The sequence below is a fragment of the Apodemus sylvaticus genome, chromosome 11 (assembly GCF_947179515.1).
Source record: "Apodemus sylvaticus chromosome 11, mApoSyl1.1, whole genome shotgun sequence".
NCBI classification, from domain to species: Eukaryota; Metazoa; Chordata; class Mammalia; order Rodentia; family Muridae; genus Apodemus; species Apodemus sylvaticus.
The window spans coordinates 22,149,006-22,175,963 of NC_067482.1; the positions used below are offsets into that span (position 1 = coordinate 22,149,006).

The 26,958-nt window shown below is 37.0% G+C and overlaps 1 protein-coding gene across 2 annotated transcripts; it reads left to right on the forward strand.

Annotated features, from left to right (window-relative positions):
- LOC127696036 (UDP-glucuronosyltransferase 2B17-like) lies at positions 1 to 26,893 on the forward strand. 2 transcript variants are annotated; one of them, XM_052198491.1, is made up of 6 exons: positions 1 to 724; positions 1,877 to 2,025; positions 3,314 to 3,445; positions 15,861 to 15,948; positions 16,387 to 16,606; positions 26,614 to 26,893. In XM_052198491.1, exons 1-6 carry the CDS (start codon positions 1 to 3, stop codon positions 26,891 to 26,893), a joined length of 1,593 nt encoding a protein of 530 aa, XP_052054451.1. The 2 variants fall into 2 exon arrangements, with proteins under 2 accessions (XP_052054451.1, XP_052054453.1); XM_052198493.1 differs by having other exon boundaries at positions 1 to 476; positions 1,881 to 2,025.
- The last annotated feature ends 65 nt before the right edge of the window (positions 26,894 to 26,958 follow it).

The window sequence follows — 26,958 nt, forward strand, 5'->3', positions numbered from 1 at the left end:
ATGCCTGGAAAGTGGATTTCAGCTCTGCTGCTGCTGCAAATAAGTTGCTGCTTCAGGTCTGCAAAGTGTGGGAAGGTGTTGGTGTGGCCAGTGGAATACAGCCATTGGATGAATATAAAGATAATACTGGATGAACTTGTACAGAAGGGCCATGAAGTCACTGTTCTGAGACCTTTATCTTCTATCTTTCTTGATCCCAAAAAATCCCCTGGCCTTGAATTTGAAACTTTTACTACATCATTCACAAGTGATGACCTAGAAATTTTTTTTGCAAGGTTTGTGGACACATGGACTTATGAGATTCCAAGAGATACATGCTTATCATATTCTCCTTTACTACAAAATATAATTGATGGATATTCTAATTACTCTCTCATTCTTTGTGAAGACACTATTTCAAACAAACAGCTCATGACAAAACTCCAGGAGTCCAAGTTTGATGTCCTTTTGTCAGATGCCGTTGCTCCCTGTGGGGAGCTCATAGCTGAACTGCTCCAGATTCCTTTTCTGTACAGCCTTCGCTTCTCTCCTGGCTACACGATTGAAAAGTATATTGCAGGACTTCTACTCCCTCCCTCTTATGTACCTGTTATTCTGTCAGGATTAGGTGGCCAAATGACATTCAAAGAGAGGGTGAAAAATATGATATGTATGCTTTATTTTGACTTTTGGTTCCAGATATTTAGGGAGAAGGAATGGGATCAGCTTTACAGTAAAACTTTGGGTAAGTTATTCTTCTCTTCACAGGCTTAATGATCTAAGTTTCACATGCATGTAAAGATACATTTCCATTAAGTACAAAGTGAAGTTGTCTTTTACAGGTGATCAAATGGCCTTGAATTTGAAACTTTTACTACATCATTCACAAGTGATGACCTAGAAATTCTAGGAGCTCTGTTCCTAGAACCCACTTATGTCCAGTGTTCCAAAATTACCTGTAACTTCACTTCCACCAGACCTGCAACCTTTTTATGGTATCCACAGACACTGGAATGAACTTAGCATTCATTCATGTAGATACACACACACATAAATGAAAAGACCAATCATGTAATGTTTTCTTTGAATTTTTTAAAGATTTCTGCTGCTCTTGAAAGATACTGTGTTATTGCCCAAGCTTAAGAGTAAAACTGAGGTTTCTATCACACCCATATTTCTTCATTTTGTTTCATAGTATTGAATGCAAATGTCTAAACTCTATAGAAATATGAATGCGCATATACTCTATCTGTATTTTTTGATGTCATGTTTATTGTCTTAAAAATATATCATGCTTATGATTGGCTAAAAATTTATATTCTCATAATTTTGAAAATATGGTTATTGTTTATACTGATAAACATATTAAATGTGTTAGTGAGAAACAAGATTTGAATCACTAACCAGAAATCCAGCCACCCATAAACTTCACATTTCCCTAAACTAAAGAAGGATGAAAGATTAACTACAAACTACCATGGGCCCAGTAATCTTGGGCAGAGTACAAAGCATGTTGTGACTTTTGCACCTGGACTGTGTGTTTATGATTGCACTGTTCCCTCTGAAGAGTTAAAGAAGAGTAAAATGTGCACTTATGAATACAGTGGCTCAGTGGGTTATTTGATTAACTGTGGTGCTAAATTAATGAGGAAACAGAAGGTAAGTCCTACTATTTCCTTTAAAAATAAGCCCAGACATAGATTTACATATATGATTTGAGCCACAAATCAATTACTGATGCAAATTATATTACATATAAATGAATATTACATTTTAAAGGCATACATTCTATAAGTCAAACACAATTTTTCTAACAATTTTAAGAAAATATATTTTATACTCAGCAGAAAGTCTTGTCAATTTTTCTCTGACTCATTTACTTATTTTCTTCATTTAGGAAGGCCCACAACCTTATTTGAGACAATGGGCAAAGCAGAAATGTGGCTCATTAGATCCTACTGGGATTTGGAGTTCCCTCACCCAACCTTACCAAATGTTGACTATGTTGGAGGACTCCACTGCAAACCTGCTAAACCCTTGCCTAAGGTAAATACATCCTTTTTATCTCTTTTTCAGTTCATTTCATTTCTGGTGAAAGTGATTCTACATCCCAATGATAGAGATCTGTGAGAAGTGGAATTAAGAGTCCTGCTAAGTAGGAGCTCAAAAAACTCAGGAAAGAATACAATAGAACTGCAAAATCAGTGAGTTAAATTAAGTCATGTAGGGGACTAGAATAATTAGCCATTGGTTAAAGTCATTACCAAAGCATGAGGACATGAATTTGAATCCCAATGCCTACATAAAAAGTTGATTGTCCTGGCACAGAATGACAACTTTAGTACTGAGGTTGCAGAAATAGGTTAATACTGAAGCTTACTGCATATAGACCAGATAAAAATGGTGAGGTTCATGTTCAATAACAGACAGTCTCAACAACTATTTTAAATATTGATAGAGAGGACATCTGATTTTAACCTTTGGTACCCATGTGCTAAAACAAAGGCAGGGAACCTCACAGGCATCACAAACTCCAATACACACACACACACACACACAAAAACACAAACACACACATATACACACAATCATATACACAGGTTCAAAGTCATACACAGGCCTACATGTACATAAACACACAGACAGGGTAATTAAGTCAGTTAAATTCAGCATATCAGAAAGTTTTGATAATTCATAAGCTATGATTACCATATATGAGCTAATTGTTTTATCCACAGAAAAAACATTGACATAGTTTCTGTTCCAAAGAATGAAATGTGGTGGTTATCTTTGAAAATGCTCTTAATTATATACAATATTAGAACATTATTAAATATATTTGTATGCTATGTAGTTATGAGTATTTTCAAAAGACTAAAACATTTAATTCATTATGGTAGGAAATTTGTTTAAGCACCACCTATGTACATACTACAACTTAGGTATTATTTCATCAAACAGTGGACTTAAAAATGCTAAGTCAGCCATCACAGGAAAGAAATAAAAGAGCAAGGAAAATTTATACTTTCTGTAGCATGAAAATGTAAGAAAGTGATAATTTTGCAAATATTTCACACTTTGCACTCCTGAGCTTTATTTCATCAGAGGAAAATAGGAAGAAAAATTTCCCCATATGTGTGAGTAGAATTTGTACTGCTACCTGTGGCATTCAAGGTGTTTGTCTGTGCCAGTTGTCTTCTGTATGTTTTAACACCATTATTCTAAAAACTCCTGAGAATACTTCAGTTTTTATTCTTCTAGGTTTTTTTAAAGAGTTTCATGAGTGATTTTCTACTATTGTTATTGTGTGACAGAACAAATTCTTTCTTTTCAGGAAATGGAAGACTTTGTCCAGAGCTCTGGAGAGCATGGTGTGGTGGTGTTTTCTCTGGGGTCAATGGTCAGAAACATGACAGAAGAAAAGGCCAACGCAATTGCATGGGCCCTTGCCCAGATTCCTCAAAAGGTGAGGTAAAGTGCCCATGGGAGGTAACTCTATACTGAGTCTATAAACATCATTGGAGGGTGTGATTTTAGAAATGACTTGTGGAACCTAAAAGTTAAGGTAAGTTCTAATTGATCTAAGCCAATTTAGAATCAGATACACACAAGAGATACTACAATACTACAGAAGGTGTCCTGGCTACAAGTAACTAGGTTATGAACATTGTAACTACTGTGGAGACATTCTGAAATGCTGACACTATGATGCCATCACTGTCAATGGTGTGTAGACTTAGTACATTTTTCAGAATTACTTGTTCCATTTGTCAACTTTTTAAGTCACTGTATATGTAAGATTTTTCAGTGGGGAGATGACTTGTATTATATTTATAGAATATATATAAAATGTTTCAAATGTAACATAAGTTTGCATTCCCTTCTAACTTTGATGTAGATTTGTTGTGTGCAGAAGGTGGTTTAAAGAATGAAGAAGTCTAAGACTTGAATACCTTTTTGGCTAACTGAGAAAAATAGAATTTAAAAATAAGTCTATGTTTCTGGGTTCTCTGCCAGTAATTGTAGCAGAAATATCTAAAGGAAAGGGAGAGATGATGCCAAGCATCTCTGTGCATCAGAACCCATGAAAGATGCTTCTTCTTCTAACCAGTCGGAGTGACAATCAGACCATTCAAGGAAGAAATACAAAAATAAGAGAATCCAGGAGAATCAGATATGAAAAACTTATCAACAAATCAATTCATATAACATACTAAAAAGTGACATAATTAGAATCTTTGAAAATTTATGAGTATCTTAAGTTTTCTTTTAGAAAATCTTCTCCTTAATCACAATATAATTTTGGAATGATCCAAAAGTTAATTGATTCAGTCACAAAGGAAATCCATTTTAGATGTGAGGATAATGGTCCATTTTATAAGACTGGTCTGAGAATTCTATTACTAGCACCTATCATGGGTATGGACTTGAAACTATTTTGTCTGTCACAAAAAATTCTGCTCTCCACAGTAAGACCTTTGAAATTTCTCATAAAGACTACATAGCCATCAATAGGTCTCATATCGTGTTTTAGATTTGGGGATTTTTAAGTGATAGACTTATCACTTGTGATCTCAAACTATTTATAATAGACTGCAAAAAGTTGTTGCACAGAGAAATATTCTCATCTTATCTGAATCAGTTACAATTCAGTCCCCAAATAATGTAAGAATATCAGAACTCTATGACAAACCTCATAGGATGGAGGTTTAACATATATTTGCCATAATTAGTGAATAAGCTACAGAGATGGCTCAGTGCATAAAATGTTTTCAATGCACTATGAGAAGCTCAGTTTGAATCCTCCTAATCCACATGAATTTAGACATGGTATTGTATGACACTATGGCAATAGTATCTTCATAGAGAGAAGGCAGAAATAGAATTTCTGGACCTTTGTGGGACAGTAATAGAAAAAAAAATCAACAAACAAGAAATTCTGTCTAAAACAGGAAAGGCTTTCAATTGAAAATCTGAGGTAGTCTTCTCCATGTCACCCACTCACCTTGGTACACAAAAATATGAATTTGCACATATCAAATGGTTCACCCATTTTCCAACAAATACAGAACACACAGGGAAGGAGATTGACAAAAGTTGGGGATGGGGATAGAAAGTTCTAGTCTTGGAGATAATTGCAATAATGTGGATGTTCAATCAAATTTTATATGCAAATTGTCTAGCCCTTAGTGACTAAAGATTTACAGGTCTCTATTAGTATTCTTAGAATCCCAAAGCAAAACTGATTTCTCATGAACAGATAAAATTATGCAATTTTTAATTCATGTGAATCAAAGGCAACATTTGATTGCTTTGGAAATCTGAAATACAAAAACAGACCAAATAGGAGCATGGGGATGGGTGAGGGGCACACAGTCCACACAGAGACATGGACTCCTGACAACTGTTGGCTTGTGAGAGGGAAAGAGTGTAGCCCCTGTGAAGTCAACTATTCTCTAGTGGAAGACCATATACACAACAATATTTGGAGTGCACAAATTGGTCTTGAAGTTGTTGTTTTTTTTGTTTTGTTTTAAAAATACTAAATTGGGTTAAAAGGAAAGGGGAGATTTAGGGAAGACTGTGATAGGTATAAATTAATTTTTAAAAGCACATTTTATGAAATTCTTAGGTAAATTAATAAAAAAAGAAATATTGTTCTCACTTGTTGTGGTTATATTTGTTATTTGAAGACCAGTTGGAGTCCATTGTGCATATGATGCAGACATATTCTGAACTATTGATCCACAGGAATTTTTGTACAAAGGACATGTATATATTTTGGTCCAGTTGATACAGTAGGTTTACTATCTTGTTTTAAAACCTACACTGTCAATATTCCAAAAAGATCAAAGCCTCATGCAATGGCTGACTTTCTTCAGAGAATCAGACAATATATATTCAGAGGGTTAAGAAAGGTCATAGTAGTACAATATTACACGAGTTCAAGCTCTGTACAATTATAAAGATGAGCTGCATGTGGTAAAAAGCTGCATTACCACAGAGGAACACAAAGGACACTTTAAATACTGTCTAAATAATAGAAGCAAGTAGAAGCAGTTAACCTGCAGTAGAACTACTCCTATCACATATCCCTGGGACAAGGGAAAACATACATCTTGAAAACAATCTCTTGGGTTGAAGAAACTGAGTTCAACATCTCCTGTACTATTTTCTTTCAGTGTTCTCAGAAACCCTCAAAAATCAACTCATGTGACTCTGTTCTAGGAATGCTTTTGGACATCTGCCTCTTTTTAATTTTATTTTAACATAGAGTATCCAGAGTGTTTTGATTTGGTCTATGTGTATGTATTGGTGTGTGTGTGTGTGTGTGTGTGTGTGTGTGTTTGAGTGTGTGTGTTGTCTTTGTTTCACATGTAAATGAATCTAATTGTCCTTTGATGGGAGTGCATCCAGAGACACAAAGGTTAAAGCAGATAGAATCACCAGGAAGAGATTCTCAGGTAACAAAGGGCTCTGTGTAACTTCTCTCTTGGTACATACTTTCTTTACCTTGACCCAGGAGGGCTGGCTTGATCTGATGATTTGGTTTGCTCCATAAATTGTTTTGTCCTTCTAGCTATAGCTATGCTGTCTTCACAATGACTGCTCTATTTGCTCGCACTCTACCTTTCTACTTCATGGCCTAGGACTGGAGGAGTCTGAGAGTAATCCATAATCTTTTAATGGAAACATGCAATGCCAGATGCATATGCTTTCCCAAATTTCCTTAGCCAACCAGGCTTCCAAATCTCAAATTCTTTAAACCTCACAGTCCTGTCTAAAGGCAGTGCAGAATATTCTGGGAATAAATAGTTATGAGTTCCTGAACAGGTATTACCTTCAGGTAAACTTCAAACTAACTGTAAGTAATCAAAGTGCTAGGATGTACCTTTGCATCTCCCCCATTTTTATTTTTTTAAATAATTGTTATTTTAATGTTATGTTTGCTCTTACAATTATGCCTTGGCCCTAATGATTATGAAGAATTCTTATCATATGATTAATATTCCATCATTTACAAAAGTTTTTAAAATTTCTTCTACTACAGATTGGTTCCTTTCCACTTTTTATTGCAATAGGCACTCCCACATGAGCAAAACTTTACAGCACTCTCTGAGGATAGAGGTACAACCCAAATAAATTTAGAGAATCAATGCACACACATACTTATAGAATCCAAGGCAGAAGACTTACATCTACTTTCCATAATTCACTAATGATCTTACCTCTTGGATGAATTCTAGCTATAGGACCCTGACAGTGCAAGGAAGAACAAGTAGGACATTGTTTTTTTTTTAATAGATATTTGATTTATTTACATTTCAAATGTTATCCCCTTTCGTGCCTTCCCCTCTGAAAATCCCCTATGCAATCCCCCTCTCCCTGCTCACCAACCTACCTACTCCTACTTTCCTGTCCTGGCATTCTCCTACACTGGGGCATCAAGCCTTCACAGAAACAATTGCCTCTACTCTCATTGATGTCTGAAAAGACCATTCACTGCTACATATGTAGCTGGAGCCATGATTCCCTCAATGAGTACTCCTTTGTTGGTGGATTCACACCAGGGAGCTCTGGGAGTACTGGTTGGTTCATATTGTTGTTCTTACTATGCGTCTGCAAACTAGTTCAGATTCTTGGGTCCTTTCTCTAGATCCTCCATAGGGGACCCTGTGCTCAGTCCATTGATTGACTGTGAGCATCTACCTCTGTATTTGTCAAGCACTGGCAGAGCCTCTCAGGAGACAGCTATATCAGACTCATGTCAGCTAGCATGTGTTGGCATCCACAATAGTGTCTGGGCTTGGTACCTGTATATGGGATGGATCCCCAGGTGGGGAAGTCCCTGGATGGTCTTTCCTTCAGTCTCTGCTCCACACTTTATCTCTGAATCTCCTCCCATGGGTATTTTGATCCCCCTTTTAAGAAGGCCTGAATTATCCACACTTTGGTTTTTCTTCTTGAGCTTCAAGTGGTCTGTGAATTGTATCTTTGGTATTCTGAGCTTTTTGGGCTAATATCTACTTAGTGAGTGCCTACCATATGTGTTCTTTTGTGATTGGATTACCTCACTCAGGATGATATTTTCTAGTTCCATCCATTTGCCAAAGAATTTCATGAATTCATTGCTTTGAATAGCTGAGTAGTAATCCATTGTGTAAATGTACCACATTTTCAGTATGCATTCCTCTGTTGAGGGACATCTGGATTCTTTCCAGCTTCTGACTATTATAAATAAGGCTGCTATGAACATAGTGGAGCATGTGTCCTTTTTGCCTGTTGGAATCATTTGTGTATATGACCCAGCAGTATAGCTGGGTCTTCAGGTATTAGCATGTGCAATTTTCTGAGGAATTGCCAAATTGTGTTTTGTTGGCTTTCAATCCCACCAGCAATGGAAGAGTGTTTCTCTTTCTCCACATCCTCTCCATCATCTGCTGTTCCCTGAGTTTTTGATCTTAGCCATTCTGGATGATGTGAGCTGGAATCTCAGGGGTTTTTTTGATTTGGATTTCCCTGATGACTAAGGATGCTGAACATTTCTTTAGGTTCTTCTTAGCTATTCAGTATTCCTCACTTGAGAATTCTTTGCTTAGCTCTGTACCCCATTTTTAATAGGGTTATTTGCTTCTCTGGAGTTGATCTTCTTGAGTTCTTGTACAGTTTATCTCACTTGTCTAAGTGGGATATGGTATTGTGCATGAACTCCAATAACATTAGTGCATAGGTGGTGATGTTTTCATTGTGGCGAGGTAAAAATAATCAGTTAACTCATCAGCTTGCTTATTTTGTTCTGCAATCGAACCAAGGAGTCTAGAGGGTAACAAAGTTAGAGTAATACACACTGGATAAGTGCAGGTTTAATCATTTGTTGTAGATTTTGGAGTAATGGGAGCATGGTAGTATGTGAAGATAAAATTAAAAGTTTCCTATTCTACTGTAACAATCTTTGTTTGAAACATAAAAACTCTATAGAGTTCTATAACTTTTTAAAACTGATTATTAGTTAGATATAAAATAATACAGCAAGCAATATATCCATATAATTGTTGATATTAGATCCTCCACTGATTTAATAATTGAGCAAGAAGAGAATGACATGCAGTTAGCATTTTATGGCTCTTATTGTGTAAATAAATCCATTCCAAAGATTTATTCTCTCATGTCATAATACCTATAGTACACATTTTAGTGGGAAAAATAAGTAACTATAAAGAGTGTAAAGGAACCATGTGAAACAGAAATGTCTCTTTTACTTTGGATTCAAAGAGCTGCAATACTCCATATTTCTCTGTAGATAAAGTAAAAAAGTATCCAATGTGATCTGCCCTTTCAGAGCTTTAAGCAAATGACTAGTGATTAATTATGTATTCTTAAAGTAGTATGGAGGGAGGCTGAAGGGATGACTTGGTCGTTAAGAGCACTGGCTGCTTTTCCAGAGGATCTGATCTTAATTCCCAGTACCTATATGCAGTTTCACAACTCTCTGCATCTCCAGTTCTAATTAATATGGGACAAACACACACACATACACCACACACACACACACACACACACACACACACACACACACACCACAGACAGAGAGGTAGAACACCAATGCACATAACAGTAAAAGTATATACTTTTTAATAGTAGCATGTAGGGAATTATCACTCCCTAATGAATTTTGAAAATGTTTTAAATATTCTGTCTAATTGACCTTTTCTTTGGTATTAACCGGTGTTCTTGATCAAAAGTGTCCCAGATATTATACCATGTATTGAAGGGTTCTATAGCTACATACTAATGGTGGGTTCTCTGGAAGGAGAAATGGGAATAGGAACAGGGTGGCAAGAGAAAACACATGGAGACAGACTTGGCTTCTAGTTCAAGTCTCAACCTTTAATGCATTTCTTGCCAGATAAAAAGGAAGACCAAGCCCCTTCCCTGAAGGCTGGAAACTGGTTCTGCTTGTTCTGCAGGAGGCAGCGGGTCAGGTTGCTGGCTGCTATTCTTTGAGAACAATGGGCTGGGGGAGGTCACAATTCCTCCCTTTTTATAAATTTTAAGAAAAACCAGTGGATAAATATTCTTCAAAAGATAGTGGGCTTTTACCAGTGAAGGAAAGCATTGACCATGATCCCTTAAGTATTATATGATGTCTTTTACAGGGGAGGGGTAATAGACTGTCTTATTATTGTTATAAGGACAGTCTCTCGACATCAACCCCCATGAAATCAGGTGTGCTTTCAGGGAAACTCAGAAGCAGGACATTTCCTTTCCCCTTGCATTGCCTTGCCTTGCACCTCATACTGATGCCCATACTTGCTTAATAAGCAAGCACACACAGATCTGAGTTCTATGTGGCTCCCTTTTTGGAGATCCATTTGGTTTTGTAAATGCCCTGTGAATGTGAGCTGGCTGACCTACATAGCTGTTCATTTTTGAGCCCTGGAAGTGGAGATGTATCTGAGAGAAACCTGTTTGAAACATAACAGAAGAGATTAAAATGAAAAGCCTGCTTTGGGCTGTCTCTGGAAGGCCCATGGTATTTAATTTGGTTGTAAATTAGTAGCTCAGGAACAAAGCCTCACTTGCAAATTAATGGCTAGAGGAAAAGGAGTCTACCTTCCCAGTATGGGAGAAGGGGCTTTAAGAATATTATTGAATTAGCCATACTTACCAGCTGAGTCAGGATCTCTATCTGACATACCAATCTTTCTGGCAGCCATCGAGCTCCATCTTCCTTTTGAGAGAAAATATAAATAGAACAACTTCTTCAAATTAAAACAGGGTCTGACTGTTCTATTTATTAGTTAAAGGGTCTCATCATTTAACCATGGTAAAAGAATTAGAAGTGGCAGGATGCCAATGGTGATCTGCTGCAGACTGACCTTTAGCATCAGTTTGCAAGATACTCAAAACAAATAAAACAAAAGCAAGGTATGCTTTGGGTGGTCTAGAAGGGTATAGTTTCCCCTTCTTTGTTTTAAAAGCCAAGTTTTAAGATTGTGATGTGAATGCTCAACAATTCCTTGACTCATTGGGTTATAAGGAATTTCAGTTTTATGTTTAGTACCAAATTCTTTACAAGAAGAGATAAAGCTATTGCCAGTGTAGGTTGGCCCATTGTCCATCTTAATGACTTTGGATAATCCCATGGTATAAAAAGCTTGTGAGCAATAATTGATTACATTTAGAGGCTTCTCCTGAATGTAGAGAAGTGAAAAGAAATCTTGAACAAGTATTAATGCAAACGTATAAATTTTAATTTTCCAAATTTTGTATAGTGAGTTACATCCATTTGTCAACTATGATTGGGCATAAGGCCATATGGATCGACTCCTAAATGGGGAGTTGGATATAAGGTAAGGCAGTTAAGGGATTGTTTCATAATCATTCTTTCTTGCTCCTCTGTGATTGCATGTCAGAGTCTTAATGTATGGCTAGAAAGGTGGAACCCATTATGATCATGTCTAGCCAAATTAACAAGCTCTAACACTAAAGCTTCTCTTATTAGAGCTCTGTCAAATGCAATGATTGCCTTTGGCTAATGTCAAAGATTGGAGTGAGTTCATATTTGGCCAATATAAAAGGGATTTTTTCCTAGCAAAAATGATGTTTTGCAATAGTGAAAACAAAGATCCTGAGGGTGTATTAAAATTAAATGTGCCACAGGTTTCTAATACAAGGACAGGTTCTGCAATATATAAGCTAATTGTAAAAAGATTAAAAGTATTATTTATAGGTTGAAAAACATTTAATACCATTGTCAGCTCTGCTAACTGAGGTGAACCCAGGTGTTTCTATAACCACCTGTTGATTATTAATAAGATATCTAGCTTTTCCTTCAGAAGAGCCATCTATGAAAAATCAAAAGAGCATTATGCAGTGGCTGCAAAGATCATATTAGGAAATACAACCTCATGCACATCCAAAAACTTTATTAATCTATCTTGAGGATAATTGCCATCTATAGTTCCTTCAAATCCTACTTGAGCAAGCAGCCAATCTGTGCCATGCTGCTTCAGCCAAGCTTCTTGATCTACGTTAAAGGGCTGAATAATTATACCTGGTTATTTGTCAAAACAAGTTAGTGGCTGCTTCCTTCCAAGTACAATTATCTGGGCCACTGCCTCATAACATGGCAGGATATTACATTTAGGAGATACCCTTAAATGAATCCACATAAGAGGACACTTTTGCCACAATACTATTATAGACAAATGAGTCATTATAATTTCTCTTTTAGATTAATTTTTCTAAGTTAGTTTAACAGTTTTCAATTTTTTTGTCCCACAATTTCTAAAAGTTTGAAGCAAGGCAGTTTACTTAATCTGGTACCATTAACAATTAAAGTGTATTCAATATAGCCTTTTTGTTACCATGTCTGGGCACTCAGCAAGCCTGTAGTCAATATCATCTTCAGTACCACATCAATTACTCTGGCAGCTAGGATGCTTCTGTAGCATTCTGTGGAAAAAACATAGACATGCCTTCTTCCCCAATATTATGTCAGGTTCATGTCATATGCCAATAAGTGAATTTTTCCATCTCATCTAGGCATCAGTATGCCTAGTTATAGTGTAAGACCCCAAAAACCGAGGGTGCCCCAGTACCCCACACCCCGGAAGGCGATGCCCAAATCACTCGCGAGAAATGGTCTCAATGCAATAGCATGAGGATTTCTTTATTTCCAGAATTCTGGGTTCCATAGCCGTACACCACGCAGGGTTAGATGACTATGGACCCCGAGTGCCGAATTGAGACAGCTTTTATAAGTTTACGACAAAGCCCGCGAATCACAAACCAATCATTTCTTAGCATGGAGAGCCCGCGAAATGGGAGCCAATTGATTTGTACCACTCCATAGTTTTTAGGCCAATCAGTTTAAATTATCGGAGCCCATGCTCAGTGAACCAATTAGTTTTCTATAATGTCTACAGCTGCGTGAACTCCTGCTTAGGGGCAATGGTGTAAGTTTACAGAAGATAAGCTTAGCCCATTTTCAGTTACCCTATGGGGCCAGGATCACCTATTTAAGGCCTTTCTGCTAGGTCTAAACAAAGGGCGGGCTCTGGAATGTGACCTTTTACCTAGTTTCTAACAAAGAGAGATAGCATTTTAAACTACTGATTTCTTGGGGTCATTAGAATTAGGCTGTTTTATTTTCTATCCTTTCAATAGGATGCCATATATACTCAGAAAGGAGTTCCTTCACATCCAAATTTTAAAATTTTCTTAAAAATATGCAAGCATAATTCAAATGATATGCATGGGGATACAATTTCCCTTCTCTTTTTCTTTTTTAAGAAGATATTATTTTTAAATTTTTTATATTCCCTCATCTTTGAGGATAACAAAGAATCAAATTGTCAAAGACATCTCAAATGAATAACCTTTATTCATTAAATGGCCAACTCTATTGTCTGTTTCAAACCAAGATGGAACACAAGCATATATCATAACATAGGCAATAACTATGTAATTATAGAAAATAAATGTAGCATTCCCAGTTGCTTTTTCCTAGAACAGTTGTGACTAGAAAGCCCAAAAATGAATCATAGTCATATGTACATATTTTAATTTTCTAAATTAGAAACATGAGCATCATTTATCTCTAATATTTAATTAAGTCCTCTGGAATCAACACTATTATGTGGTAGAGGTAGAAACTGAGGACACCAAGAACAAATCTTTATAATTTGATGTGCACAAAAAATATAAAATTAATTTTTAAACCATTACTCCTTTTGATGATATAAAGAATATGTTTGTATAGCCAATTGTTTTTATATAGCCTTTCTGAGATATAAATTTTATGTGCCTTGCCTTAAGGAGTCTTTGTCTAGGTACCTTTTAAAGATTAATTATATATAAGTATATTGTAGATGTCTTTAGACATGCCAGAAGATGGCATCAGATCTCATCATAGGTGGTTGTGAGCCACTCGTGGGATCTGAGCTTCCATATTCCATGAATGAGGGCCTAGCCTTTAATGGCTGAGCCATCTCTCCCGGCTCACAACCATAAAATGCAAGCGTTTAGCTCCCAGCACCCATGGCTGTTTCTCCAGCCTTTGGATTAGCTCTCAGATATCTAGAGGACAGTCATTTCAAGAACATATCTTTTTAAATTTGAATTATATTTGTATAAACAATTGTAAAAATTAAGAATAAGCAGTATTAAAAAGGGAACAACTTTAAGCAATTGTAAACCATGAGCTATATGTATATACATTTCCTATTATTAAAAGCTTGATTTTTTAACATCTTAAAAATGGCTGCTATAGCACCCAAGTCAGTTATTTGTGCTGAAGCAGGGGGAAACTCGAAGGAATAAACGTGTGATTTAATTATATAAACTTTTCTCTCATAATTGATGTATTTTATGGGATTCATGTATAGAAATATAAAAGCAAATTGTAACATTTTACCTTTTGGATAGCAATTATTAATTTTGTCTAAAAAAGGTTGCCACGTAATAGATCAACCATCAATGTTTTGTAATAACCAATTTGATTAGTGTTTGAAACAAGGAACAAATGTTTTCTACCTTGAAAACAGAGGTTAAAATTCTCTTATGGCAATCTTAAGATGAGGTTAATATAAGATAAACACAATGACATCAGTTTTAAGAACTTCATTCAGAGAGAATTGTGAATGGAGAATATTTGCCATGAGGAAATAATAAAAAAAAATGAAACTCATTAGAAAAAACATAGAACAAGAGAATAGAAGTAAACAGAAACTCTTGGCACACTCTTGTTGTAGATAGCCCTGGGACTAATTGTATTTGATGCAAATTCTCTTCTCGGGTGAGGGACTTCGAACTAGGAATGAGTCAGCACTCAGGTGATTTCCTGTAAACCTACTTTCCACCTTAATTTATAAATTAAGGCTAGAGCCAGTGATTGGGCAGAAGGAGAAGAAGGTTTGGTGTGAGAAGGAGAGAAAGAGACGATGACCAAAAGGAGAAGAAAGTTTTGTGTGAGAAAGAGAGAAAGGAGAAGGTTTGGGTGAGAAGAAAAGAAAGAGGAGGAGGAGGAAAAAGTTATGGTGAGAAGACAAAGCGAGGATGAAGAGGAGGAGGAGAAGCAGGTTAGGGGTTAGAAGGAGAGAAAGAGAGAATGAGGAGGAGGGGCAGGTTTTAGATAGAGAAAGAAAGGATGAGGAGGAGAAGGTTTTGTGTGAGGAGAGAAAGATAGGATGAGGAAGGAGGAGAAGGTTTGGTAGCAAAGGTTTTGGGAGAGAAGGTTTTGGGACAGGGAAAGAGGAGGGAAAAGAGAAAATGGAGCTGAAGGTTTTAGGAGGGGGAGAGAGAAGCAGAAGCCCATGGCTTGGAGATAATACAAGTTATAAAGAATCTAATAGATGGGAAAGATGGTAGTGTAGTGGTAAATTTGCCCAGTCTTGACGAATAGCTTGTATTCATATTAACCGAATAGTGTTTTCATTGCTGGGGCCTATTTGGGTTGGAGATTTATCACAACACACTCTTGCTTATTCTTTTAAGAATTACCATTGCTCACCTATTCTGAGTTGGTCATTTATCCTATGGCAGTAATTTAACTACGTTTTCCCTTTAAAAAGCTACATTTTTAATTATTACTTTTTTGGAAATTCTCATAACATCATTTCTCTGTTTCAATTCCTTCCTCCAAACACTCTCATATCTGTGCCCTTGCTTTCTTTCAAACTCATGGCATCACTTATCATTAATTGTTGTTAGATACACATACACACACACACACAAACAAACACACAAACACACACACACACACACACACACACACACACACACACACACATATATATATATCCTAAATATAACCTGCTTAGTCTTTACAATGTCAAATTTGTCTCTATCAACACAGATTTTCTAACATTTAACAGGTTCTTTGGAGATTTGATGGAAAAAAACCGGCTACCTTAGGACCCAATACCAGACTCTACAAGTGGCTTCCCCAAAATGATCTTCTCGGTAAGACTCTGCAAAATAAATGCTTAATAATGACTGACTCTCTCTGATTTCTATCATTGTTGACTTCAAAATATTGCGTATTATACTTATTGAATTGATTATTTATTTAAGAAAAATTTCTGAAATACAGTTCGAATTTTTAAACACTCATTTTTTTTATCTTATCTACTATATTTCTATCTTATCTACCATGGGGTTCCTGTGTTCCAGTGGAAGTCTATATTTCATAGTTCAAGTCTGAAGTCACATGCAAACTTGCAAAGATTGTTCTCTGTAAATTTAGGTTCTTCTTTCTCTGAAACAAAGAGGAATTTCAGTGAGGTTATGAGTATAACAATCTTCATAAAGAAAATCTCCTTTCAGTTCCTCATACTATACATGCCTCTTTGCATTTCTAAGACTGCTCATTTCTATTAATCTGAATTCATCTTCTTCTAGGTCATCCAAAAACCAAAGCCTTTGTAACTCATGGTGGAGCCAATGGACTCTATGAAGCAATCCATCATGGAATCCCTATGATTGGTATTCCTTTGTTTGGAGAACAACATGATAACATTGCCCACATGGTGGCCAAAGGAGTGGCTGTTACATTGAATATCAGAACATTGTCAAGGTCAGATTTGCTCAATGCACTGAAGGAAGTCATAGACAATCCTTTGTGAGTATAAACTTTGTGATTTATTTATTTATTTATTTATTTATTTATTTATTTATTTATTTATTTATTCATTGCCCTTCTTCCTGAAGGACAAATGAGCAAGGATTCTCCTGAATATAAAAATAATGGTAGAAACTGAGAGAAATTCAGGCAAGTTTCTGTGTCTATGTTACACTCTCCTTTACTTACATTTTTTTAATTCCATGTGTCCTTTACATTTCTTTGCCATGTAGCACCATCTTAACCATAAAGCCCTTCTGCTTCTTCATCCACACTGTTTGACCAAGAGCCATGAGCTATCAAATCTGGCCAATTTTTCTTTTCATTTTTTTTTAGTAAAGAAATTGGTCCAAGTTCTAATGATAGTACAAAATGTACATAGCCAATGAATGAAAACGTGGTATCAGATGGATTACACAGAGCAGCTATCAGAAAACATTACAATGGAGAAGCCCAAAATTTTATATAATAGATATGCAACATTTATGGTAGTTATAACTTGCATCATTGAAATAGGATAGATATGAACATAAAATTGAGTGCATGGTTGGATGTATATCTGTGCAACCCAATATTTTAGGATAAAAATGAGAAACTATTAGAGTAAAGCAAATGAACATGTACATGATCATTTTTTCTACATGATTTGGATAATTAATAGCATCACTCTTTTGATATTTGTCAACATTATTCTTGTTATTTTTTCCATTTCCCTCCTCATCTCGTTCCCCTCTTTGGCATGCTTCCCTTCTTCCAAAATTCCTTACCAGATCTGTTGAATTCTGCTATCTCCCTTCACTGTCTTCATACCTTCTTCAGTATTTACCTCCCCCCCCCATCTTTAAAGAAGCCTCTCCCTTTCCCATTCCTCCATCAGATACATGTAATCCTAAATTTAAATAACTGGAATATGCATACTAAGAAATGAAGATGATTTAATGAGAAGAAATGCGCACGTTTCCTATTGTACTTTGTAAACACTAGAAGTGCAAGCAATCACCATTGCAATTACTACCTGTTGTGCTACCCAAACTGGTGACTCATGTCTCTGAGTCACATTTCTCCTTTATGTACTCATCAAAAATCTTTTCAACAATACAGTCAGATACACCTCCATGCTTCAATGTGAAATGTTGACAAGCCTTATTTATTTTTCTTTTAATTTTATTTGGCATTTTAATTTTAATTTAAAATTGAATTTGGCATTTCTTTTAATTTTGGCATTTTGTTTTTTAATTATTTATTTTATTTACATTCCAGCTGTTGTCCCAGCACCCGATTCCTTACTCCCATAGCTCTTAAACCCACCTCCCATCCCCTTTGCCTCTGAAAGAGTGCTCTCACACACACCAACCAACCCACCACCTCCACACCCCACCTTGGCATCCCCATTCCCTGGAGTATCAAGTCTCTACAGGATTAAGCACATCCTCTACCACTGAAGCCAGCCAGATGAGGCAGTCATCTACTACATATATGTCTAGAGCCGTGGACCAATCCTTTTGTGTCTAAGCCTCTACAGTCTCTGAGGGGTCCAAGTTAGTTGATACTGTTGTTTTTCCTATGAGCTTCCCATTCCCATAAGCTCCTTCAATCCTTCCCTTAACTCTTCCATAAGGTGCCCCTGACCTCAATCCAATATTTGAATGCAAGTATCTGAAGATGTCTCAGCCAGCTGCTGGTAGAACCTCTTTACCATGCTAGGCTCCTGTCTGCAAGCCATGCTAGACTCCTTTCTGCAAGCACAACATTGCTTTAGTAATAGAATTAAGATTTAGTGCCTGCCATGGAATGGATACCAAGTTAGGCCACTCCCTGGATGGCCATTCTATCAGTCTCTGCACAATTTTGTCCCTGCATTTCTTTTAGACAGGAACAATTCTGGGTTACAATTTTCGAAGGTTGGTTGGTGACTTCGGCTGTCCATTGAGGGTCCTGACTACATACTGGAGGTAGAATCTTCAGGTCCAGTCTCATCTTTGTTCAGCATTTTAGCTAAGGTCATTCCCACTGAGTACAGGGTACATCTCAAATCTCAGGTCTTGGGGACTTTCTAGAGATTCTCCCTACCCCACCCCCACCCGACCCCCACCCCACAGAAAGAATGAAATGCATGTTTCTATTCTTTCTCCTGGCCCTTTGGGCTTCTTTCTTGTCTCCCTTTATACCTGATCTTGTCCCCTTTTTAACCCCTCCTCCCATCTCCAACTCAGGTCCCTCCCTCCCTCTGCCTTCTGTGATTATTTCCTTGCTACTACTAAGTTGGACTGCCACATCTTCACTTGGGGCTTCCTTCTCTTAAACTTCTTACAGTTTATGGGCTGTATCATGGGCATTTTGTACTTTTTGACTAATATACATTTATCAGTAAATAGATACCATGCATGTCCTTTTGAATCTCAATTACCTCACTCATGATGATATTTTCTACTCACATCCACTTGCCTGAAAAATGCATGATGTCCTCCTTTTCTTCTTTATTAGATGTTTTCTTTGTTTACATTTCAAATGCTATCCCTTTCTTTGTTTCCCCTTTGATAAAGCCCTATCTGATCCTCCTCCCCCTGCTCACTAACTCACCCACTCCTGCTTTCCTGACCTGGCATTCCCCTACACTGGGGCAATGAGCCTTCATGGTCCAAGGCCTCTCTTCTCATTGATGTCCGACAAGGCCATCTTCTGCTACCCATGTGACTGGAGCCATGGGTCTCTCCCATAACTCTTTGGTTGGTAGTTAAATCCCTGGGAGCTTTGGGGGATATTGGTTGGTTCATATTGCTGTTCCTCCCATGGGGATGCAAACCCCTCAGCTCCTTGGGACCTTTCTCTAGCCCCTCCACAGGGGAGCCTGTGCTCAGTTCAATAGTTGGCTGATAGCATCCCCCTCTGTATTTGTCAGACACTGGCAGGGGCCTCTCTGGAAACCACTATATCAGGCTCCTGTCAGAAAGCACTTCTTGGCATCCACAATAGTGTCTGGGTTTGGTAACTGAATATGGGATGGATCCTCAGGTGAGGCAGTCTTTGGATGGTCTTTCCTTCAGCCTCTGCTCCACATTTTGTCTCTGTGTTTCTTTCCATGGGTATGTGTACCCTTTGTAAGAAGGACCAAAGTATCCACAATTTGGTCTTCCTTCTTAAGGTCCATGTGGTTTGTGAATTACATCTTGGGTATTCCAAGCTTCTGGGCTAATATCCACTTAATAGCAAGTGCACCATGTGTGTTCTGTTGTGATTGGGTTACCTCACTAAGGATCATATTTTCTCGTTCCATCCATTTGCCTATGAATTTCATGGATTCATTGTTTTTAATAGCTGAGTAGTACTCCATTGTATAAATGTACCACATTTTCTGTATCCACTCATCTGTTGAGGGACATCATGGTTCTTTCCAACTTCTGTCTATTATAAATAAGGCTTTTACGAACATAGTTTAGCATGTATCCTTATTACAAGTTGGAGCAATTTCTGGGTATATGCCCAGGAGCAGTATAGCTGGGTCCTCCAGTAATACTTTGTTCAGTTCTCTGATATATTGCCAAACTGATTTTAAGAGTGGTTTTACCAGCTTGCATTCCCACCAACAATGGAGAAATGTTCCTATTTCTCCACATCCTCTCCAGCATCTGCTGTCACCTGAATTTTTGTTCTAAGACATTCTAACTGGTATGAGGTGGAATCTCAAGGTTGTTTGATTTGTATTTCCTTGATAACTAAGGGTGTTGAATATTTCTTTTTTTCCATGAAAAGAGTATATTCTTTTATTGATTTGTTTTGTTCATATATCTTATTTCAACTTTCAATAATAAAATTCAATAAATTTGATTCCTTAATCATAAAAACTTGCTATACACATTAATTACAAGTGCCAAAATCTACAAGCATAACAAGCCATCACAAGGACCTCACTGACTCTAAGCATGGGACCATCACATAGAAGGGAGTAACTAATTAACATACATTCAAATGGAAAATTGTAGATTGCACAGTGTATTTGGCACTGTTCATTAACATTACAATGTTAATGAACATTTCTTTAGGAGCTGATTTCCACATTTTTAATAACTAAATTGTATTCCATTGTGTAAATAAACCACATTCTCTGAATCCATTCTACCCTTGAGGAGGGGTTGTTTCTAGTTCCAGGTTATTATGAATAATATTGCTATGAACATAGTGGAGCACATGTCCTTGTGATATGGTGGAGAATCTTTTTGGTACATGACCAAGAGCAGTATAGCTGGGTCTTCAAGTAGAACTATTTCCCATTTTCTGAGGAACCTCCAGATTTATTTTGAGGACGGTTATATAATAATGCAGAAGTGTTCTTTCTCCACATCCTTGCCTGTATATTTGATTTTGATCTTAGCTAATCTAATTGTTGTAAGTGGATTCTTAGGTCATTTTAATTTGTATTTAATTGCATTTTAATGTTGAACATTTCTTTAAGTGCTTCTCAGCCATTTGAACTTCCTATGTTAAAAATTCTCTGTTTAGCTCTTTATCCCATTTTAAATTAGGTTGTTTGGTTTTTGGAGTCTACCTTCTTGAATTCTTCGTATATTTCGGGTATTAATCATCTCTCAGATGCATTACTAGTGAAGATTATTTTTCCCATTCTATGGGTTGCTGTTTTATCCAATTGACAGTATCCTTTGACTTACAGAAGCTTTTTGTTTGCATGGGGTCCCATTTGTCAGTTCTTGATCTTAGAGCCTGAGTCATTGGAGTTCTGTTTGGGAAATTTCTCCCAAAGCCAATGAGTTCAAGGTTCCTTCCCATTTTCTCTTCTATTAGATTCAGTGTATCTGGTTTTATGTTGAGGTCCTTGATCCACTTAGACTGTGCTTTGTGCATGGTAATAAATATAGATCAATTTGCATTCTTCTACATGTATAGCACCAGTTAGACCAGCACTATTTCTTGAAGATGCATTCTTTTTTCCACTGTATGTTTTTGACTACTTTGTCAAAAATCAGAGGTCCAGGATATGTGGGTTTATTCCTGGGTCTTCAATTCTATTCCATTAATTGACCTGTACATCTTTGTACCAATACCATGTGGTCATATTATTTGTCACTATTGTGACCAGTGTTCTTTCATTAATTTCTATCTCAGTCCATTTACCATTTTTATAAAAGAAAGTGACTGATGTGTTTGAGATAATTGTATATCGAGCAATGTTGATGAAGTTATTTATCAGTTGTAGGAGTTCTCAGGTGGAATTTTGGGGGTCACCTATGTATACTATCATATCATCTGCAAACATTGATACTTTGACTTCTTCCTTTCCAAATTGATATCCTTTTGTTGTCTAATTGTACTAGCTAGAATGTCAAGTACTATACTGAGTAGAGATAGGGAGTGAGCAGCCTTCTCTTGTCCCAGATTTTTGAGGGATTCTTCAAATTCTCTCCATTTAATTTGATGTTGGCTGTTGGTTTGCTGTATATTGCTTTTATTATGTTTAGGTATATGCCATGAATTCCTCATATCTCCAAGACTTTTAACATGAAGGGGTGTTGGATTTTTTCAAAGGCTTTTTCAGCAATTAATGAGATGATCATATGATTTTTTCTTTGAATTTGCATATATAGTGGATTGTATTGATGTATTTCTATATATTAACCTATCCCTGAATCCCTGCCATGAAGCTTACTTGACCATGATGAATGATGTTTTTGACTTGTTTAGGAGTCTGTTTGTGATAATTTTATTGTGTATTTTTGCATCGATATTCAGAAGCAAAATTGGTCTAAAGTTCTCTTGATTTGCTGCATCCTTGTGTGGTTTAGGTATCAGAGCAACTGTGGCTTCATAGAATGAATTAGGTAGTGTTTCTTCTATTTGTTTTCTTTTCTTTCTTTTCCTCTATTTCTTGTGTGTGTGTGTGTGTGTGTGTGTGTGTGTGTGTGTGTGTGTGTGTGTGAAATAGTTTGATCAGTGTTGGTAATAGCTCTTCCTTGAAATAAAAAGCAATCTGGCCCTGGGCTTTTTGTGATTGAGAGACTAATGTGATTAATGACTGCTTATTTTCTTAAGTGTTATGTGACAGTTTAGATGGTTTATCTGATCCTTATTTAACTTTGGTACCTGGTGTCTGTCTAAAGAATCATACATTTGGTCTAGTTTTCCAGTTTTATGGAGTATTGGCTTTTATATTAGGATCTGAAGATATTTTTAATCTCTTCTTTTTCAGTTGTTATATCTTTCTTTACACTTCTGATATTGTAAATTTGGATGTTGTCTCTGTACCCTTTAGTTTATTTGGCTACAGGTGAATCTACCTTGTTGATTTTTCTCAAAGAACTGGTAGTTGGTTTTGTTGCTTCTTTGTGTTGTTCTCTTTGTTCCTAATTGTTTGATTTCACAAATTTGGCTATGTCCTTTACTCTACTCCTCTTGGATAAGTTTGCTTCTTTTTATTTTAGAAATTTCAGGTGTGATGTTAAATTGCTAGAATGGGATCTCTCCAATTTCTTTATAAAAGGACATAGTGCTATGACTTTTCATCTTAACAGTGCTTGTATTGTGTCCCACAAATTTGGGTTTGATGTATCTTCGCTTTCATTGAATTCTATAAAGTTTTTAAAAACTTTCTTTACTTTTTCCCTGAATATGTTATTATTGAGCAGAGAGTTATTCTGATACCATGAATAGGGGGGCTTTCTGTTGTTTTTGAGGACTAGTCTGAGTCCTTGGTGATCTGTTAGAATGCATGGGATTGTGTCAATCTTCTTTTATCTATTGAGGCTTGTTTTGTGTCTGATTATATGATTGGTTTTGAAGTATGTTCTATGAGGTCCTAAAAAAAGGTACATTCTTGTGTTTTAGGTTGAGTGTTTTGTAGATATCTGTTAAATCCATTTAGTTTATAACTTCTGTAACTTTCACTGTATCTCTGTTAGTTTGTGTTTCAATGACTGGTCCATTGATGAGAGTGCAGTGTTAAAGTTTCCCAATATTTTTGTATGAAGTTCAATGTGTATTTTGAGCTTTGGTAGTATTTCTTTTATGAATGTGGGTGTCTTTGCATTTAGGGCATAGAAGTTCAGAAATGAGATTTAATCTTGGTGCATTTTTCCTTTGATGAATATGAAATGTCCTTCCTCATTTCTTTTGATTACTTTCCATTGAAAGTCTATTTCATTAGATATTAGAATGGCTACTCCAGCTTGTTACTTGGGACCGTTTGGTGGGAAAATTTGTTTCCATCATTTTATTCTGAGAAAAGGTCTATTGTTGCTGAGGTATATTTCTTAAAAGTAGCAAAATAATGAATTTGCATATGTCACCATTAGCCTGTGTTTATGGATTGGGTATTTAAGTCCATTGGTATAGAGATATATTAAAGATGACTAATTGTTAGTTCCTGTTGTTTCTGTTGTTGTATATGGTATTATGTATAGATTAATCACTTCTCTTGTGCTTGTTGTGATGATAATTTCATATGTTTTCTTGGATGTAGTTACCTTCTTCATATTGGAGTTTTGCTTCTAGTGGGGCTGTACTAGTAAAAAGATATTGTTTGAATTGGTTTTTGTCATTGAATATCTTGGTTTGTCCATCTATTGTGATTGAGGTTTTTCCACATATAGTTATCTGACATCTCTGGTCTCTAAGAGTCTGCATGACGTCTGTCCAGGAGGATTTTCTCTCTTTTAGCATCTCTTTTGAGAAGTCTATTATAATTCTGATAGGTCTGCCTTTATATGTTACTTAGCTATTTTTCCTTGAAGCTTTTATATTGTTTCTCTGTTCTGTATATTTAATGTTTTGACTATTATGTGGCAGGAGGATTTTTTTTCTGGTTCAATCTATTTGGTATTTTGTAAGCTTCTTGTAGATTGATGGCCATCTCTTCCTTCAGGTCAGGGAAGTTTTCTCCTATGATTTTGTTGAAGCTGTTTTCTAGCACTTTTGAACTGGGAATTTTCATCCTCTTCTATTCCTATTATTTTTAGGTTTCACCTTTTCATTGTGTTCCAAATTTCCTGGATGTTTTGGATAGAAACATTTTGCACTTAGTATATTCTTTAACTAATGTGTCAATATCTTCTATGCCTGAGATTCTCTTCTCTATCTGTTCTATTCTGTTGGTCATGCTTGCATCTATAGCTCCTGAACTCTTTCCTAGGTTTTCTATCTCCAGGGTTGTCTCTATTTGTAATTTCTTTATTGTTTCTAATTTCTTTTTAGAACTTGGAACATTTTGTTAAAATCTTTTACCTGTTTGAATTTATTTTCCTGTATTTCTTTAAGGGTTTTTTGTTTCCTCTTTAAAGGCTTCTTCCCAGTTGTCTGTGCTTTTCTGTATTTCTGTAAGGAGGTTCTTTACATCCTCCTTAAATGCCTCCATCATCTTCATGAGATGGGATTTTCAGTCAGAATCTTGCTCTTTTAGTGTGGTAGGATATCCAGGACTTGCTGTAGTGGAACAACTGGGTGGTTTCAAATTACATTGGCTACTGTTGCTTATATTCTTGTGCTTGCATTTTACCATCTGGTTATTTACTTTTGGTAAGTAAGGGCCAAAAGGTACCTTTGACCTGGGTGTCTAGAACTGGAGAAGGCCTCCTTGGACACATGTGGATCTGTATGACCTGAGTTAGAGCAGTCCTTCTGTGAGTCAGGAAGAGCTATCTCTTGTTAGGCCAGGCCTCCTATCTTCTTGCTTAGAGCAGGCCTTCTATGTCCCTGTGTCCCTGTGTCCCTGTGTCCCTGTGTCCCTGTGTCCCTGTGTCCCTGTGTCCCTGTGTCCCTAGTTAAGTCAGACCTCCTGGGAGACAGGCAGGCTTTGGGTTCCTAGTAATAGCACACTGATCTTTCTTGCTGGTTAAGGCAGAGCTCCTGGGAGATAGGTAGGTGTTGGCATCCTATGGAGGTGCAGGCAGGCTGGCCTGCCATGGGTTCAGGTGGAGGTACAAACCTGAAGGGGGATGGGACTCTGGCAGAGCAGGGTAGATCTCATATCTTAGGTCTCTGTGTGGGGTCCCAGCTGGCATGGGTATTGAGGTGTGGGGGTCTTACCTGTGACCCAGGTTAGGGCAGACTTCCTGTGAGACAGACAGGCTGTGGGCTCCTGGGGGTGGGTGGAGACAGGGATTCAAGTGGAGGTGCAGAAGCACTCTTTCTTTTTTTATTAGCTATTTTCTTTGTTTTCATTTCAAATGTTATCCCCCTTTCTGGTTTCCCCTGCAAAAACACCCTATTCCATTCTCCCCTCCCTCCTGCTCACCAACACACCCATTCATACTTCCCAGTCCTGGCATTCCCCAATACGGGAGCATCGTGCTTTCTCAGGGTCAAGAGCCTCTCCTCCCTTTGATGTCCAACAAGGTCATCCTCTGCTCCATATGCAGCTAGAGCAATGAGTCCCTCCATTTGTACTCTTTGATTAGTAGTTTAGTCCCTGGGAGCTCTGGGCGGTTACTGGTTGGTTCATAATGTTTTTCTTCCTATGGGGCTGACAGCTCCTTTAGTTCCTTAGGTCCTTACTCTAGCTCCTCCATTGGGGATTTTGTGCTCAGTCCAATGGTTGGCTGGGAACACCCACCTCTTTATTTGCCGGGTACTGGCAGAGCCACTCAAGAGACAGCTATATCAGGCTCCCTTCAGAAAGCGCTTTTTGGCAAAAAGCACTCTTACTTTTAAAATGACAGTGCTAACCAAAAATGAAGATTGTAACAATCACAAGAGCAAGCTATACATGGCAAGTAAGCGAAAGTTTCATATATTCAAATAAAAATATCTCATTTTGATGTTTTTGTATTTATGGTTTAACTGTCTATAAACTCTAAAATACATGACTTTTTCAAACTTCTCTTTATGTGCTTCCATCTGGTTTACTCAAGAAGGTTAGACATTCTTACTAACATCTTTCTAGGCACGAATATAAAACAAATTTTCTTCTAATTTTTGTATATCATCTTCACTACACAAAAATTTATAACTGTGTTTTTTTCATTTATTCTGTCTTTTTTAAATGACCATTTTATCTCTTATAGCTATAAAAAGAATGCTATGTGGTTGTCAGCCATTCACCATGACCAGCCTATGAAGCCCCTGGACAGAGCAGTCTTCTGGATTGAGGTTGTCATGCGCCACAAAGGGGCCAAGCACCTGAGACCACTTGCATACAACCTCACCTGGTATCAGTACCACTCCCTGGATGTGATTGGATTCCTGCTCACCTGTGTGGCAGTTATTGTTGTCCTTATTGTAAAGTGCTTCTTGTTAGTTTACCGATTCTTTGTAAAGAAGGAAAAGAAAATGAAGAATGAGTAGTGCTCATTGATAATGCACTACATGAATGAGATTTCTGCATCATTCTATGTAATGAGCCACCTTCT

Bases quoted from the DNA above. Each gene is read 5' to 3' on its own strand.
- LOC127696036 (XM_052198491.1), top strand. From the start codon at position 1: ATGCCTGGAAAGTGGATTTCAGCTCTGCTGCTGCTGCAAATAAGTTGC. The intron at 2,026-3,313 runs GTAAATACATCC...CTTTCTTTTCAG, and splicing joins CTGCTAAACCCTTGCCTAAG to GAAATGGAAGACTTTGTCCA. The intron at 15,949-16,386 runs GTAAGACTCTGC...ATCTTCTTCTAG, and splicing joins TCCCCAAAATGATCTTCTCG to GTCATCCAAAAACCAAAGCC.